Consider the following 12792-nt stretch of genomic DNA (forward strand, 5'->3'; position numbering starts at 1 on the left):
GGTTTTATTGTCCAGGAGTGGTTTAACCAGTTAAAGAAACACCATTCAGCTGGGTTAGTCATCCGTTATTTAGACTGCACACTTGAGTGAAAACAAGCACCCAACGCGCGCTGGCTTTGCTTATTTTCTGCTCAGATGCGTCGGATTAAAAAACCGAAATCCTGTCATAAGTAGTTTACGGTTATGGGTGTTGATCGGCACGCTTCCTGCCTGGCGTTCATTTCCCTTCTCCTCTGTCTGTTTTGAGACACGGTTTCTTCCGATAAACTACCTAAGCAACTCGGTGCCTCTTTGTGACTTTCCCTGCTTGGATCCAGCCGACCGTTTTTGGATTGCCAGTTTGGAATAGTGATGAAAGCAGCAGGCTAGAAACTAGGAGACGGGGAGTTCCAGTCCTGCCTTAGGCATGGAAGACGGCTGGGTGACTTCAGATCAATCATCAGGAAACGGTAAATTCTAATTCCGCCTTAGGCATAAAAGGCAGTTGAGTGTCTTTGAGCCAATCGCCAGGAGATGGTGAGTTCTAGTCCTTCCTTAGCATGAAGTCGGCTGGGTGACTTTGGCCAATCACCAGGAGATGGTGAATTCTAGTCCTGCCTTAGACATGAAGTCGGCTGGGTGACTTTGGATCAATCACCAGGAGATGGTGAATTCTAGTCCCACTTTAGGCATGAAAGCCAGCTGGGTGACTTTGGATCAATCACCAGGAGATGGTGAGTTCTAGTCCTTCCTTAGCATGAAGTCGGCTGGGTGACTTTGGCCAATCGCCAGGAGATTGTGAGTTCTAGTCCTGCCTTAGGCATGAAAGGCAGTTGGGTGTCTCTGAGCCAATCACCAGGAGAGGATGAATTCTAGACTTTCCTTAGCATGAAAGCTGGCCAATCACCAGGAGATTGTGAGTTCTAGTCCCACTTTAGGCATGAAAGCTAGTTGAGTGTCTTTGAGCCAATCACCAGGAGATTGTGAGTTCTAGTATTTCCTTAGCATGAAGTCAGCTGGGTGACTTTGGCCAATCACCAGAAGATTGTGAGTTCTAGTCCTTCCTTAGCATGAAGTCGGCTGGGTTCCCCAGGAGATTGTGAGTTCTAGTCCTGCCTTAGGCATGAAAGCTAGTTGAGTGTCTTTGAGCCAATCACCAGGAGAGGATGAGTTCTAGTCCTTCCTTAGCATGAAAGTCGTCTGGGTGACTTTGGATCAATCACCAGGAGACAGTAAATTCTAGTTCTGCCCTAGCCATGAAAACTGGCTGGGTGACCTTGAGCCAATCTCTCTCTCTCTCTCAGACCAACCTACCTTACAGGGTTGTTGTGGGGAAAATAGGAGAAAGAAATATCAGTGGGATAATGATTTCTCCTGTCCAGTCGTGTCTTAACTCTCGGGGGTGATGCTCATCTCCATTTCTTAGCCGAGGGAGCCAGTGTTGCCCATAACATTTCTGTGCTCATGTGGCCAGCATGACTATATGCCGAGGCCCACAGGATGCTGTTACCTTCCCACCGAAGTGGTACCTATTTATCTACTCACATTTGCATGTTTTTGAACTGTTGTTCCGCCAGGCTGGACTATCAACACAATAGTTTTAAATTGGGGTATTTAAATTTATTGGGGTTTTATTTAATTATTCTAAATTTTATATTGTTGTTTTGTCTGTGTTTTTAAATAGGCTGTACACCGCCCTGAGTCCTTCGGGAGAAGGGCGGTATAGAAATAAAATTATTATTATTATTATTATTATTATTATTATTATTATTATTATTATTATTATTATTATTATTATTATTATTATTAACTGTTAGGAGGAACAGGAGCTCACCCCATTGTCTCGATTTCCAGCTGACAAGCTCAGCGTTTTTAACTACCGAGGAGGCATCACACCCCCTACAAAGGTGGGATAAAAGGGAGGGAGGGAGGGAAGGAAGGAAGGAAGGAAGGATGGAAGAGAAAAGACAAGAGAGAGGGAAGGAAAGGAAAGGAAAGGAAAGGAAAGGAAAGGAAAGGAAGGAAGGAAGGAAGGAAGGAAGGAAGGAAGGAAGGAAGGAAGGAAGGAAGGGAGGAAGGAAGGAGGTTGTTTGGATTACAAATTCTGCTATCCTGGCTGGCGACCCAATACCCATCATCCCCAGCTTATAGGCTGCCGAGCAGTTCCTCTCTCTCTCTCAAGCCCAATCCCCCTCACAAGGTTGTTGTGGGGAAAATAAAAGGAGGAAGGAGCCTGCGTTTGCCACCTTGAGTTATTTATACGATTTGAAGCAAACGAGGAAGTTGGAATACAGTTTGCTGGGCTTTAGTCAGACTCGACTTTCTCTACCAGGCTGTGGCGGACGCCGTGTGGCTACTCCAAACTCCCCGTTTCCTTCCCACGGGCCGCTAACGCAAGCCACTCTTTTCTCTTAAGAGTCAGCAGAACCAGCCTCCTCCTCCTCCTCCTCCTCCTCCTCTTTACTCTCCAAGTGAGACAGACACCTGCTTCCACCACGCCTGCAGGAATGTCCCCAAAGACGAGCCAATAGCAAAACCTCTTCTGCCGAAAGGCATCCAGTTCGTGCCCGAGAAGCCTGCGGTTACTTCCTTTTGAATAACGTTAATTACAGGGCCGGTGGAGAGGAAGTGCCAGCTGCCCTTACTTAGAGGATACTCGGCACGTGCTCTGCTTCTCCAGCCCGGGAGGAAGATCATCATCACATGAAGAAGATGCTTTTGTTACGACACGATCCATGAAACGCCTCCGGGAACCTGAGCTCCATTAGGGCTGCGTAACCGAGTATAAATCCCTGAAGCGGGTAGCCAAAAATTCAGCTTCACGCACATTTATTTTGTTTTTAAATTCACTTGCTAAGCAGGGCAGGGGGGTTAGTTTTCACGCCAGCTTCGAGATCCCAGGCAGTCCTCGTCTTAACGCCCGCAACGGAGCCCCGACGTTTCTGCGGCTAAGCCCGACCTTTGCCCAGCGAGTTACCATACGTCCCGTTTTATGACCTTCCCCTTGCTGCATTCGTTAAGTGACTCTGGCTTTCCCCGCTGACTTGGCTGATCGGACCGTCGCAAAAGGGGATGGCGTGACACCGCAGCCGTCATAAATACGACTCCCGCTGCCAAAATTTCGATCTGAATTTTGATCGCGTGGCCACGGAGGTGCGCCAAAGGTCGTTAAGGGTGAAAAACGACCGCTTTTCACACTTAACGACCGTCGCCGCATCCCCGTGATCACGGGATCAAAGTCCGGCCACTAAAGGGATGGTTGTAAGTCAAGGACTCCCTGTATTCATCTGGTTAGTGACAGTGAATGCAGACAGTGTGGGGGGTGGGGGGGTGGGGGTGTTCACCCGCCCTATGAAAAAGGCAGAAATAATTTGGTACAGTCAGCATCACCTGGACAGGCTAAATTTGTCCCGATGCTCCTAAGCGCTTTGGCTTGGCTCATTTTTCAGGGCAGACTTGGAGGCCTTCCAAGGAATTTGCCAGCCTGCAGTTCCCCATCCTTTTTATGTTCATTTTTGGCATCCCTTCTCTAGGCAGGGCTTGGAAGCTTCCTGCTTTAAGGATCACGTTGGAAGCTGGCAATTTGCACTTTGTCCGGTATTTCCTTTCCTCCTTTCCTTTCCTTTCCTTTCCTTTCCTTTCCATTCTGTCTCCTTTTCTTTTCCTTTCCTTTCCCTTCTCCTTTCCTTTCCCTTCTCCTTTCCTTTCCCTTTCCTTTCCTTCCCTTCCCATTCTGTCTCCTTTTCTTCTTTCCTTTCCTTTCCCTTTCCTTTCTCCTTTCCTTTCCTTTCCCCTTTCCTTTGCCTTTCCCTTTCCCGTCTTCTTTTCTTTCCTTTCTCCTTTCCTTTCTCCTTTCCTTTCCTTTCCCTTCTCCTTTCCTTTGCCTTTCCCTTTCCTTCCCTTCCCATTCTGTCTCCTTTTCTTCTTTCCTTTCCCTTTCCCTTTTCTTTCCTTTGCCTTTCCCGTCTCTTCTTTCCTTTCCTTTCTCCTTTCCTTTCCTTTCCCTTCTCCTTTCCTTTCTCCTTTCCTTTCCTTTCCCTTCTCCTTTCCTTTCTCTTTCCTTTCCTTCCCTTCCCATTCTGCCTCCTTTTCTTCTTTCCTTTCCTTTCCTTTCCCTTCTCCTTTCCTTTGCCTTTCCCTTTCCCTTTCCCGTCTCTTCTTTCCTTTCCTTTCCCTTCTCCTTTCCTTTCCCTTTCCTTTCTCCTTTCCTTTCCTTTCCCTTTCCTATCCTTTCTTTACTTTTCTTTTCCTTTCCTTCCCCTTCCCTTCCCGTTCGGTCTCCTTCTCTTCTCTTCTCTTCTCTTCTCTTCTCTTCTCTTCTCTTCTCCTCTCCCCTTCCCTTTCTGTTCTGTCTCTTTTTCTTTCTCTTCTCCTCTCCTCCCTTCTTTCCTTTCCCTCCCCTCTTTTTTCTTTTCTGATTATTTTCGTCTGCTCAGCTGTGTCTGATACTTAAGAGATTGCCTGGACAAAACTGGTCCTTGCAGCTTTGCTGGCAAGGTTTTTCCCCCCCCCCAAAAAAAGTGGCTTGCCATTGCCTACTTCCTAGGGTTGATAGCAAATGACTGGCTGATGGTCACCCAGCCATCTTCCATGCCTAAATTAGGACTAGAATTCCCAGGCTGCAGATGATTGGCCCAGAGTCACCCAGCCGCCTTCCATGCCTACAGTGGGACTAGAACTCCCAGTCTCCTGGCGATTGGTCCAAAGTCACCCAGCCGTCTTCCATGCCTAAAATAGGACTAGAACTCCCGGTCTCCTGGCGATTGGTCCAAAGTCACCCAGCCGTTTTCCATGCCTAAAATAGGACTAGAACTCCCGGTCTCCTGGCGATTGGTCCAAAGTCACCCAGCCGTCTTCCATGCCTAAAATAGGACTAGAACTCCCGGTCTCCTGGCGATTGGTCCAAAGTCACCCAGCCGTCTTCCATGCCTAAAATAGGACTAGAACTCCCGGTCTCCTGGCGATTGGTCCAAAGTCACCCAGCCGTCTTCCATGCCTAAAATAGGACTAGAACTCCCGGTCTCCTGGCGATTGGTCCAAAGTCACCCAGCCGTTTACCATGCTTAAAATAGGACTAGAACTCCCGGTCTCCTGGCGATTGGTCCAAAGTCACCCAGCCGTTTTCCATGCCTAAAATAGGACTAGAACTCCCGGTCTCCTGGCGATTGGTCCAAAGTCACCCAGCCGTCTTCCATGCCTAAAATAGGACTAGAACTCCCGGTCTCCTGGCGATTGGTCCAAAGTCACCCAGCCGTCTTCCATGCCTAAAATAGGACTGGAACTCCCGGTCTCCTGGCGATTGGTCCAAAGTCACCCAGCCGTTTTCCATGCCTAAAACAGGACTAGAACTCCCAGTCTCCTGGCGATTGATCCAAAGTCACCCAACCTCCTTTCATGCCTAACTCTCTCATTGAATTCATCCCAAGAACTTGAGAACAGCCCCCGGCTAAATCAGCTTCCCCGCCTCTTCAGAAGGGACGCCAGAACGAGGAATATCAAACACACAGGCCAGCCGCATTTGGTTTCGTCGTCTGCTGTTTATTTCAACAGTTCAGATCTTCCCACCCACCCACCCACCCCGACAATCCAGAAGAAGAAGAAAAAAACCCCAAAAAACTAGAAGTTAGCTAGATGGGCCCATTCTATTGATATCAAGCATGTCTTCCCTCAAAAGCGGTCTCTGCGGATGGCGGCGGAGCCCTCCCTAACTCAGCTCCTGGACTACGGTGCCCATCACCCACCCACCCCCAAGCTTCAGCCCAGACAGGTAGAGTTGGCCAGGTTGCAGAAGCAGCTGGAATGAGAAGGCGGCTGTTTGGCTTGAGGGAAGAAGAAGAAGAGGAGGAGGAGGAAGATGGATGACTGACTTCTCTTTTATTTCCCCCCCTCTTCCCATCGTCATGCTTTTCACTCATTACAAGCTTGGTTACTTCCTGGCTAACTTTTAACTTTTGAGAGAAAGTGCTTTTTCAAAGGGGGCAACTGGACTATGTTTTTCCTTGAAGACATTTCGCTTCTCCCCCGAGAAGCTTCCTCGGTTCCGACTGAATGGCGGAGGATGGAAGGATTTATAGTCCTCGCAGTCGTCTGGTCCTTGAGGACTCTTATTGAGGGTCGTCGAGGCCGCTTGGAGGTTTATCTGTGTCCTCAGGGTCCCCTGAGTAGTGCAAATGGTTGGATATGTCTAGTTTAATGAAAAGAAGGACTAGGGGAGACATGATAGCAGTCTTCCAATATTTGAGGGGCTGCCCCAAAGAAGAGAGGGGGCTCAATTTATTCTCCAAAGCCCCTGAAGGCAGGAGAAGAAGCAACGGTTGGAAACCAATCATGGAGAGAAGCAACCTGGAATTAAGGAGAAAGTTCCTAACAGGGAGGACAATTAACCAGCGGAACAGCTTGCCACCAGAAGTCGTAGGTGCTTCATCACTGGAAGTTTTTAAGAAGAGACTAGACAGTCAGTTATCTGAAATAGTAGAGGGGGCTGGACTAGAAGACCTCCAAGGTCCCTTCCAGCTCTATTCTAGTCAACCTTCTTGGAACTGCTGTGTTGTAAACAGGAGATGGGGGTGTGTGTGTCATATCCCTCCCCCCAATTGAAAATGGAAGAGGGCGACCCTGAAGGCCGAGATAATATAAACCTCCAAGTGGCCTCAACAACTCCCAGAGGGAGTACTAACAACCAGAGGACTGCAAGGAATATAAATCCTTCCGTCCTCCGTCATTGAACCAGAACCGAAGAAGCTTCTTGGATGAGAAGCGAAAGGTCTTCAAGGAAAAAAAACAAACAAAGGAAGTCCAAAAAGCATATTTGGGCCACCGCGATAGACAGCCGGGAGAGATATTCACACACCCCTTTTTTCTTCTCCCGAGCCTCAAAATTCTTCATTTCCTTCTCGCCGGAGCCCCATTACGTGCTTCCGTTTTTATCGGGCTTCGGTTGGTTGGTTCTATAAGTGAATTTATGTCCCCTGAAAACATAATATATTCCCTTTTATTCCCTTCTCCTCTGTCGTTATGCTCAAGAAATCCAATAAATCCCCTCTCCTCAAAACAGTTAAAAAAATGCATTGTCCTGGCTTTTCAGCAGGTACAAATCTGGATCAGATTCTTTTAAAAGTTCTTTTAAAACTTTTTTTTTTTGTAAAAACATACATTTCCCCCCCGCCCCCCAAAACAAAGCCAGCCACATTTCTCAGGTAAGGGTCTGTCTGTGTTTTATAGGTAGAAAGAAATGCTACTGGTGCTGGTCTCCGTCCCACCCCCCAATTTTAATAGCTCTACGCCGAGCTACCTCCTGAAACTCTTCCTAGGTTATCAAAAAGGTAAACGCTGCAGAAAACGGGGAGCGGTCTTGCTAAGGGCGGCCAGCCACCACAATCTGGGGGTGGGGGGGTGGGGGCGAGAAAAGAGGAGCAGAAGTGGCTCGGGAAGCAGGTGTGATGGGACTCACCTGGAAAACGGTTGGGGTTTGCATGCAAACTAGACTGAAGATTTCGGAGACTAAGAATGAAGGTTTCTCTGCAGACCAAGTTGAATCCCAGGATTTTTCGAACCTTGTCGCTTTAAGACTCGTGGACTTCAACTCCCAGAATTCCCCAGCCAGCTCTTTTTTTTCTCCCCCCACTTTGCTGAAGTCAAGATATATTACGCTTAGTGCATACCCACCATCTATGAAGAAAGTTACCCTACGTAGCTGGCCTGGGGAATTCTGGGAGTTGAAGTCCACAAATCTTAAAGTGACTGAGGTGGGAGACTCCTGATTTAAGACCTGTGGACTTCAACTCCCAGAATTCCCCAGCCAGTTCTCCCCCCCCCCTTTGCTGAAGTCAAGATATATTACGCTTAAGAGAGGAGGAAAATATTCTTTGTTAAGATTATGGATATTAGTTGTCATTTAAAAGAGGTACAAACTCGATGTAATGGGTCTTAGAAATGAGGAATATATATGAAATATTGATTGTTAAAATGACAAAGATTTGGAATGATGTCTATTTGGAAATAATTGTTTAGAATTTAGGGTGACATAGTAGAATGTTTAAAATCTAAATGTTTAGAATAAGATTGTTTTTCTTTACTTTTTCTTTCTTTCTTTTTTTTTTTTAAAGAGGTAAATGGATAAAAATTTGGAACAAAATTGGTTGAGGGAATGTGAGTAATTGTATTTACTTTATACCGGATCAAATCCTTGCTCTAAAAAGATGTATTTTATGTTTCATGTTTAAAAAAAAAAAAAAAAAACTTAAAAAAAAAAGAAGATATATTACGCTTACTGCATACCCACCATCTATGAAGAAAGTTATTCTATGTGGCTGACTGGTGAATTCTGGGAGTTGAAGTCCACAAGTCTTAAAGTAACCAAGGTGGGAGACCCCTGATTTAAGACTTGTGGACTTCAACTCCCAGAATTCCCCAGCCAGCTCTTTCTTTTCCCCCCCCACTTTACTGAAGTCAAGATATATTACGTTTAGTGCATACCCACCATCTATGAAGAAAGTTACCCTACGTGGCTGGCCTGGGGAATTCTGGGAGTTGAAGTCCACGTATCTTAACGTGACCAAAGTTAAGGAAAAAAATCTGCTTTTTAAAAAATTTCTGGTGCAATATGGCTGTGCCAGAGTCACGTCCCGGACAGAAAACCTACCCAAATGCAAGACTCCACATGAAATTTTAACCAAGAAGCATCTTGTTTGCATGCAAAAGGGGATTGGGGGGGGGGCGTGTTTTTTTTTGTGAGAAAGCCCACCGTTGCCTCCATTCTGACCAGCAGATGCCCAACCCCGTGGCTGCCCTCCGCAGAGACCCAGGGAAGAGGCTACTCTAGAGTAAATTTCACAGCCAGCGCAAGGCATTTGGACCCAAAGCAATGAGAAGTGCGAAAAGGAGGGAGGGGGTTCCCCAAGCGAAGCAGTGGGGCAGGGTGGGGAACTGCGGGAGCTGTCCTTCCTTTCGCCCCACGTGACCCTTGACCCCGAGGGGCACTTTTATTATTGCTTTTAAAAGAGATGGCTCATTCCTTAGGAATAGATTGGAGGTGGGTGGAAAAGGGAGAGGAAGAAAGGGAGGGAAGAGAGAGATAGATAAGAGGAAGGAAGGAAGGAAAGAAAGAAAGATGGATGGGATGGATGGGAGGGAGGGAGGGAGGGATGAAGGAAGGGAGGGAAGAGAAATAGATAAGAGGAAGGAAGGAAGGAAGGAAGGAAGGAAGGAAGGAAGGAAGGAAGGAAAAAAATGAAAGGAACAGGAAATACCAATAATGGAGGGAGGAGAAATAGACAAGAGGAAGGAAAGGAAGGAAAGAAGGAAGGAAGAAAAGAAGGAAGGAAAGATGGATGGGATGGATGGAAGGGAGGGAGGGAGGGATGAAGGAAGGGAGGGAAGAGAAATAGATAAGAGGAAGGAAGGAAGGAAGGATTGAAGGAAGGAAGGAAAAAAATGAAAGGGACAGGAAATACCAATATGGAGGGAGGGAGGAGAAATAAAGAGGAAGGAAAGGAAGGAAGGAAAGATGGATGGGATGGATGGAAGGGAGGGAGGGATGAAGGAAGAGAGGGAAGAGAAATAGATAAGAGGAAGGAAGGAAGGAAGGAAGGAAGGAAGGAAGGAAGGAAATGAAAGGGACAGGAAATACCAATAATGGAGGGAGGGAGGAGAAATAGACAAGAGGAAGGGAAGGAAAGAAGGAAGGAAGGAAAGGATAAGGGGAAGGAAGGGGCAGGAAATACCAATAAAGGAGTATATTTGTAGCTCAGAGTTGAAATGAGGAATCCTTGGTGCTCTCTGAGCTTGGTTCTTTTCTTGTACACATTTCATGACCAAAGTAGGTATCATCATCAGTGCTAGTGCTGATCAACTGAGGATGTTTCCTAGTTTGGGTAATGAAACGTCTGGAAGGAAGGAAGGAAGGAAGGAGAGAGGAACAGAAAGGACAAGAGGGGTTAAAAGAAATAGGATGGAAGGAAGGAAGAAAGGAAGAAAGGAATGAGTAAGGGAGGGAGGGAAAGAAATAGGAAGGAAGGAAAGGAGTAAGGGAATGGAGGGAGGGAAGGAGGGAAGGAAGGAAGGAAGGAAGGAGAGAGGAACAGAAAGGACAAGAGAGGTTAAAAGAAATAGGATGGAAGGAAGGAAGGAAGAAAGGAATGAGTAAGGGAGGGAGGGAAAGAAATAGGAAGGAAGGAAAGGAGTAAGGGAATGGAGGGAGGGAGGGAGGAAAGGAAGGAAGGAAGGAAGGCTGAGGAGCTGAGAACCAGAACTCATTTCCCCACCCTTAGGAGTCCTCCTGACCCACAGGAGCCCTTGGGGGGGGGGAACGTGCATCCCAGGAGGAAGGGAGAAACTCTCTTCCCTCCCAACCGATCCCTGCCGCAGGAGAGCCAATTTTCCTTTCCTGCCGATGCCGGCAGAGGGAATCCCAATCCCTCCGTCACGAACCAGCTCAGTTTCCCAAGCTGGCCGCTTTCCGACGGGTGAAACCTCAACTCCCAGAACCCGGAGACAGGGACGTCCTTCAAGTCCTGACAACCAGACGGAAGTCCCTTGTCCCTTTTCTTCTGGGGGACGGCTTTCCCCTGCCTTGAGATACCTGGTGGTCTCCCATCCCCAAACCTTTCTCAAGCCGGAACCCTTTGGCTTCTGAGATCGGGCCGCAAGCCAGCAGGTCGTGACTGACCAAGAACCAGGAAGACCCCCCCCCAAAAAAATACTGATCAGAAAAAAAAGGCAAACTCAGAAAAAAATTAAATTGGGGTGTCTGTTTTTCTTCCACCGTGTGCGGGATTTTTCGTCCTGATTTAGGCCAATCTAACCCTGGGGCAATGCCTCTCTTACGACAATGCTGGTGTTCACCCCGGATTTGTATTGCAAAATTGGGACGGTTTTGTGGTGCCTTGAGCTGGCGCCTTTCAGACGCGCGTTGGGACTACGGCCTCCGGGATCCATTCTCCCCGTCCCCCCCTCCGGCATATCCCGAAAGGAGACCCCCGATCAGGGAAAGCAGCTCGCCGCGTGCCACAAAGCCACGGAAACGAGAGAAATGGGGGCGTAGGGGATCCCACGCGAGGGACAGTGGGTTGCAGGTCAATCGAGGTTATCTTACACCCCAGACGGATGGAGGTCCTCTTAGACCAAAATTGTGCTTATTTCTCTAGCTTGTTCCCCCCCACACTTCCGACAACCCCTTTGGAGGAAGCCAGACCCTCCCCTGTACAGAAAGGGGTCGCAGCACCCCGGGCACCGGCCCAGCCAGGCCAAGGCGGTTGGGGGTGGGTGGGTAGGTGGTCAGCCCTACCAAAGCGCGAGATTGCTCATGCCGTAGATTTGAACTCGAGACTGTAAGCAGGCCTCCCCGGAGAGCCAGGATGAAGCTTTCCGCTTCACCTGTCTTGGAAGAATACGGATATTTGGTTCATGCGCAAAGCGGCTCCTCTCGGCCCACTCCCGCCTTTGTCGAAGGCAGCAGCTGGTGGGTGGCGGGCAGGCGGGCGGGCGCGGGACGACACACACGGGACACAGGGGTCCACGGAGGAGCAGGAAGGAGGCAAGTCCGGTGGGGGGGGTGTCCACGGCAGCCGTACTACGCCCGGGACTCCTTCTTGGCGTTGGGTTTGTTCCCCAGGACTGCGTCGATTTCCTGGGTGACTTGAGGAGTCAGTTGGGTGAGGACCTGTCGGAGGAGAAAGAGAGGGGGGGGGGTCAGCATGAAAAAAATTGGTGCATTTTCCCCCCTCCCCATTTGCAAAATGACAAGCCTTCTTAAAAATAGGACACCTTTGGAGGAATAATAATAATAATTTTATTTTATTATTTATAATTTTATAGGAAGGGCAGGTGGGCAGCCCCCTTATGCTTGAACTTCTCTGTTGTTTGGGGGGGCTTGGAGGGGGGGGCTCCATGGATGGTTGGAAGCTGGGGGGGGGTTCTCCCAGCTTTTTTACCTGTCTTCATTCGAACCACCTTGCTTGGTGGGGAAAAAAAATCTTCAGGTGAATTTATAACACAGATAGCGGGAGGAGTGGGGAGAGAGAAAGGCGGCCCTCACCCATAGCCTCCACCTTTACGGGGTTAAACGCAGCCCCCCTCTCCCACTGAGGGATTGATCGACAGATCCCTGGCCTCCTCCTCTTCCCCTTCCCATCTCCACAAACTCCACTCCCTCCTAGCACTGATAGTGTTACCTAGCTGGGTCAGGAAACGTCTGCAAAAAAACTACCAAGCTCAGAGAGCACCAAGGACCCCACAGTTCTCCTCCTCCTCCTCTTCCTCCTCCTCCTCCTTTTGACAAACCCCACTCCCTTCTAACACTGATGACGTACCCTACTTGGGTCATGAAACGCCTGCAAGAAAACAGCTCAGAGAGCACCAAGGACTTCACAGTCCTCCTCCTCCTCCTCCTCCTCCTCCTCCTCTTTACAAACCCCACTTCCTTCTAGCACTGATGATATTAGCTAGTTCGGTCATGAAATGTTTGCAAGAAAACCACCAAGCTCAGAGAGCACCAAGGACCACACAGTCCTCCTCCTCCTCCTCCTCATCTCCACAACCCCCCATCCCTTCTAGCACTGATTACGTTCCCTAGTTGGGTCATGAAAGGTCTTCAAAAAAAAAAACCTACCAAGCTCAGAGAGCACTAAGGATCCCACAGTCCTCCTCTTCCTCCTCACCTGAATGGATCCCAGGTTCTCGATGAGCTGCTCGGCGCTAGAGACCCCCAGAAGCACGGAGCTGACCCCTTCCGAGCGAAGACACCAGGCTGTTGGGAAAAGAGGATTCCCCCGAAATAGGTCAGAAAGGAACAAGTTTAGCATCTTCTAAAATTGG

The 12792-nt window shown here is 48.5% G+C and overlaps 1 protein-coding gene across 4 annotated transcripts in view; it reads right to left on the reverse strand.

The window, feature by feature from the left end:
• Positions 1-10712: 10712 nt before the first annotated feature.
• The window catches only part of KCNAB3 (potassium voltage-gated channel subfamily A regulatory beta subunit 3), a 41468-nt gene continuing 39388 nt past the window's right edge, over positions 10713-12792 (reverse strand). For 3 of the 4 annotated variants that reach the window (XM_034427070.3, XM_087891639.1, XM_087891638.1), the window contains 2 exons: positions 12636-12724; positions 11236-11638 (listed from right to left, as the gene is read on the reverse strand). In XM_034427070.3, coding sequence (XP_034282961.2) covers positions 11549-11638; positions 12636-12724 — 179 coding nt within the window. In that variant the 3' untranslated portion in view covers positions 11236-11548. Of the gene's footprint in view, positions 11639-12635; positions 12725-12792 lie in introns of all 4 variants that reach the window. The other variant, XM_034427071.3, reaches the window with a different exon arrangement.

This window comes from Pantherophis guttatus, chromosome 4, assembly GCF_059756535.1.
Source record: "Pantherophis guttatus breed Tessera chromosome 4, ASM5975653v1, whole genome shotgun sequence".
Taxonomy (NCBI): Eukaryota; Metazoa; Chordata; class Lepidosauria; order Squamata; family Colubridae; genus Pantherophis; species Pantherophis guttatus.